A 5,565-nucleotide genomic window follows, 5' to 3' on the forward strand; every position below is an offset into this window, starting at 1 on the left:
GGACCGAAACTGACCCACTGGTACAACCGTGAACCAAAAGCACCAATTCAATTTAGTAAAAACCCCCAAAACTGGTCAAAATCAAGAACCGGGAGCAAAAAAAGGTTCTTTGATCGTACTGATTTATAAAACCATGCTGCTTACACTAATTAGCAAGTTTACAGTTTTAAAACATCATCTTCCTTTTATACAACTTCCGAATCATAGAGGAGATTATCTCCCTATCTAGACTAATCTCAACGATTAAATTCACAAACTCCACTGTCCAAAGCCAATAATATTATCTTGAATTCTATCCAACTATTGACAAATGGCTTAAGTTTGTTTGTCATATTGCAGTAGAATACAACAGGATTGGAGAATGAAAAGAAGTTGCATACCTTTTCCTTCATTAGGCTTTAAACTTTACCTTTAGCCAAAAGATCTCATAACCAAACTTGCCTCCACTAACCAGATCCCCATAAATTCATCACTTGCATCATGCAATATGACTTGATTCTTGGTTACCGAGACAAGAAACTTAGTTCGCTTCATGAAACCCCAATCAGAACCAATATGTTTAGTAGTTGGCTAGCTAGCACCCTCCACGACAACACAGGAAAATTTCAGCCATAAATTCTTCCTTACCTTACACAAAAGAAACTAGTATGGAAAGCTTTGCAAAGAACTGAGTATATGCTTCTAGTAGAAATAAAAAACCATGTAGAACTGGAGCTAGATAAATACTTGTATGACATCTTTTCCTAAAATATAACAGTTAGTAAGTACACTCAATATAGGACAGGTACGATTCAGCCTCTTTTAAGAAAAGTATGTTTCAAGAATTTGGAGCAACAATTCATAAATAGTATATGGGCATAACATGGTTAAATTTAATATATATGGAATTTTATTTTTCATATTTTCTTTTGATAAATACAATGAGATTTGTATAACAGGCACATGGCAGAACCTTAACAATTCAATTTTAAATAATCTAAACTAGTAAAGAAAATTACTACAATAACCATGATAAACAAATTTAGGACCATTATAATGTTTTGATTAATTAAAATGTCTCAAATAATTGATCCTAAGTAATCAGTCATCAATACCCTTTTCTACTACTCTGCTCAATGCATCATCCACAAAAAATTGTTCATGATCAACATATTCAGGAAGCTCATATGGTTTGTAAAGATCAATTGGCTCCAAGTTTCGAGATTCACCTGTGTTGAATTTCTCCATCATCACTGAGTTCAATCTTACATTCACCATATTATCCAACATCTCAGATGTCAACATGTTTGTCTTCTTTGTTTGTGCTAGCTCAGATGCATTCCAATAACCCTTGGACAAGGTAGAACTACATGGTTGACTCAAAATTCGAATGGCATACTTTTGTAAGATAGGAAGACGATCTCCGCAGAAATCCCACCATATTCCTACAAATAAAATTACAATTTATATGCTCATAAAATTTATCAAGAAATAATATAGTTAAATATTAAAATTATATCAAAGCTATTGAACTTACTAGGATGAGATGTTTTCAACATTGTCTTTGCCATAATTGTAAACAAGCTCGGTACTTTATTGCGATAAAGTTGCACCTCTTTCATGAAATCTTCCCTTTCTTCAATAGCCACCAAATTCTCCAAAATGAAACTTACACCATCTTTCATCTCGTGACTCTCTATAAATTTCTCACTGCACAAGTAAGCAGGATTCAGAAATGTCGCAGCAGCATGAATTGGGTGCATTATATTTTCAGTATACCTACAACTAAATAACTTCCATATCTGCATATATTTGTCTTGATTGCTATCATACTGTTGCTTAATTGTTTCTTTTGCCATTTCCATTGCTTCATATAAGTATCCTGCAGTTGACAAATCATTATCAACTAATCGGAGAACTCGAACCAAAGGCTCCAACACTAGTAACACCTCTTTCACTTGACTCCAAAATTCTGCACTTTGAATGATACTAGCAACTTTAGCAATGTCCTTCTCATTATGATTCAAATTTTTCCACTTAGAAGATACAACAAGTAACTGCAATTCATCTTGAACATTCAAAATAGATCGAAGCATCAAGAAATTAGAAGAAAACCTCCTTTTACAAGGATGTTTCAATTCCTTATGGTTTGTGTACTCTCTCATAAGGGACGAAATGATACCATCCTTATACATGTATGAAACAATTGATTTTGCATCAATAATTGTCTTTTGAACCCAATCAACTTCCTTGCATATTTCCTTCAAAAGCAAACTAATGCTGTAAGCAGCACATTGAGTTTTGTACAACCAAGGGTACTTGCTAATAAGCAAATCTCCAGCAGACTCAAAATTAGTAGTATTATCAGTGATCAACTGAACAACATTATCTGACCCAATTTCTTCAATTATTGAAGAGATGATATCTTTAATATATAGTGTTGTTATTTTATCTCTTGAAACTTCAAGTGACTTCAAAAATATTACTCCACTAGGAGAATATGCAATAATATTGATATATGCTCTATGCTCTACGTCACTCCATATGTTTGACATAAGTGTACAACCAGATACCAACCATGATTTCTTAACGTTTCTAATATACTCTTCCACTTCTACCTTCAAGTCTGGAATTAGCTTCCTTTGGAAAGTCAAGTAAGAGGGTAACTTATAGTCAGGACCATATTCAGCAACACCTTGCACAAAGCGAATAAAGGATGTCGTTTGAACAACATCAAATGATATGTTATTTACTGTAACAAGTTGTGCAAGCAATTTGTCCACTGCATTCTTATCTTTTTTACCACACATCTCTGAATTGGTAGCGTGGCACATATCTTTCGATATTGAACACAATGTGGTTTTACTCTCTTTAGCATTGCTAGAACTTGATGCACTCTTCAGTTTTTTGTTAGTCCCTCCAACTGCTAGATAAGCTTCTTTTTGAACATCTTCAGGCACACTTGTACAAATATCTACATCATTACCTTTAACTCCAGCCAAGTGATATTTAATCCTAGAAGCACCCCCAGCAAAATTATGCTGACAAAAGTTACATTTGAAACGGCCATCTAGGTCTTCAACATAGCTCCAAAATCGATCTTTCTTTCTAACCATATTTATTTTCCCTTAAAAAAAGAAAAGAAAATTGAAAAAAATTAATTAATCTAAACAAAGATTCTAAAAATGAATAAAAATAAATTTATCCTACCTCTTTCAAATATTAAATACTTACTTTATGCCGACCAAACCTTTCCATCAAAGGCATTCTCTAAATGATAACTTTATGCAAGAATAAAAATATATCTAAATTAAAATGACAAGCACTTTTTACAAATTAAAATCTAACTGTTATGATATATCATTACTCATACTAATTTTTATTAACATAGCTGAATGGTGGAGTTTGAATGGGAGCTCAACTCCAAATTTGCAATAGTTAGCTATTAAAATCTTGAGCTTGACTTGTAGTGCATGTGGTTGTGAGCATAATTGTTGTGTGTTTTGGCAGGTGAGATTTTAAGTATAATAAGTAGATTTTATCATTTGATGAGCAGCATTATTCCATAGAAAATTCCAAAGGTGTAATTAATCACTAATACTTAGTTTTCACAAGTACTTGTAGATTCGCACAAAAATAAGAAATAGACTTGCACAAAAAGGACTAAATGATTTGTTCTTTGTGACGTATGATAAAAAAATGAAGGCATAATATGATAAGTGTGATGTTATTGATCCCATCTCCTTGGATGATATAGATGAAAGTAATGAATGGCTGTTGGGGAAAATTGGTATTGAGCCATCTATGGATGCTGAAGACGAGTTGGTTGATGATGATGATGATGATGGTTTGATATGGGGTGCAGTGGCAAGAGCTGCCACTGTTGGAGAAGCAAGGAAGAATACTAGATTCCAAACACAATCAAGGGCAAACTCAAAGGCCTCAACATCACAACCAAATATTTAAGAGGAAGATGTTGATTCTGATGAGACCGAGGAAGAGAATGTTAATGGTTATAAATCTGGTTCAAGTGGCTTTGAAAGTGATGGCAACCTGAATGAAGAGTCTAATGATGACCTTTAGATTAAAACTTACAACTGCATTCAAGCTTTATTTTATTATTTTTGATAGGTAATGTAAAATATTATTAAAAATCAAAGCCAACCCGAGTACTTACAACCACATTCAAGCTATTACAATGTTCAATCTTCAAATGCATTTGTTTTTTCATGGATAGTCATGAAGTTCAATGTTTTGTCTAGGAGTTTTCTTCTTCCTAATATGAATTTATGAACAGTATTTGGTTTAATACTTAGTTGGTGTTTGGATAGACTAATTTTTGAATGGTAATATATGAGTATTAACTGTTTGTCACAAACATAGGCTCTCTCCCGATTCGAACCCAAAAACTAGTTTTATAGATCAGCTCCTATCCATTAGGAACAGAGTTTTAGAAATTTGTTTATAATATTCTTATACATCTAATACATTAGATTTGAACTCTAAATCTAAAATATTTATATTTAGAATTTGGCGTCTTGCTTCGGGCTGGTGCCTTCTTGGGGCTTTAAAATCGCCTTTCGCCTTTGGCTACACTGGGCATAACCCATGCTAAGGGACAGAAAAATTTCCCCACGTTTTTCACACCTACTCATTTATTCAGCTGACTAAGGCCCCACCAGTACACAAGTTAAAGACCAAGTTGTGCTTAAAAGACTCTCTTCAAGAAAAAGATTCCTGCCAGTAACACAAAAATTCCACGAATTTGTTGACACCCACTAATATGTTCACTTAAACCCCACAATTGTACAAATATGAAAAGCAATTTACATTCAAAACACATTAGCACAGTGCATATTTCTTATATTGAAACCCAAAAGAGATAACGTTGCAAGGTGTCAAGCTTACCAGCAGTGGATGTCAAGGGGAACGTTACTTATATCATCTCTCACGATGAGATCAGTATTAACTCTTTCTTGGGCTCTAACAATTCAAGTTTCTTGTTCAGATTCTTCAGAAAGTTCTGTTCTTTTCGGGTGGTGACACCCCAAAAAATAAAAAACCAAAAAACCTAGGCTACACGGTTTTCTATTCTTAAAATAAATAAATAAAAATAAAAGAAGGCTATCTTTATCTTTTTCTTCTTTTTTTTTGGGAGAGAAAAAGAGGCAACAAAAATTAGGGGAAATTTTTATGACATGGAACAAAAATTTTATTTGGATTGACGAGACTCTGTGTATATTTAGCAAAAATTAGAGCAACACAATTTTATTTATTTATTTATTTATTGATGGGAAATCTGAAACTTTTATTACTCAATAGAAATAGATGTTATATCATGGATAAGAGCTTGCATTATACAACAAGGGTCCTCTTCAATCCAAGCAAGATAATCTACAATGCCATATGCATGCTTTGCTAAAATGTGGACTGGTACATTGCCCTGTCTTCGAATATGAGAGTATCTCACACTCCTAAAGTCCTCACTGATATCTAACATACCTTGGACAACTGAAGCTATTGAAGAAGGGGGAGGGGAAATATTACAGAGAGCATTATAAACTACCAAGGAGTCGCCTTCCAGAA

General features: G+C 33.5%; 1 protein-coding gene across 1 annotated transcript; it reads right to left on the reverse strand.

Moving 5' to 3' along the window:
• Window positions 1-1,080: 1,080 nt before the first annotated feature.
• LOC126703727 (uncharacterized) lies at window positions 1,081-3,095 on the reverse strand. The gene is made up of 2 exons (XM_050402811.1): window positions 1,517-3,095; window positions 1,081-1,424 (listed from the first exon to the last, which is right to left on the reverse strand). Exons 1-2 carry the CDS (start codon window positions 3,093-3,095, stop codon window positions 1,081-1,083), a joined length of 1,923 nt encoding a protein of 640 aa, XP_050258768.1.
• Between the last annotated feature and the right edge of the window lie 2,470 nt (window positions 3,096-5,565).

This window comes from Quercus robur, chromosome 10, assembly GCF_932294415.1.
Source record: "Quercus robur chromosome 10, dhQueRobu3.1, whole genome shotgun sequence".
Taxonomy (NCBI): domain Eukaryota; kingdom Viridiplantae; phylum Streptophyta; class Magnoliopsida; order Fagales; family Fagaceae; genus Quercus; species Quercus robur.

What these genes read in the sequence shown, in the direction of transcription:
- LOC126703727 (XM_050402811.1), bottom strand. Translation starts at nt 3,095, where the DNA reads ATGGTTAGAAAGAAAGATCGATTTTGGAGCTATGTTGAAGACCTAGAT. An exon ending in GTTGAAAACATCTCATCCTA is followed by an intron (nt 1,425 to 1,516) that starts GTAAGTTCAATA and finishes TTTTATTTGTAG; the next exon opens with GAATATGGTGGGATTTCTGC.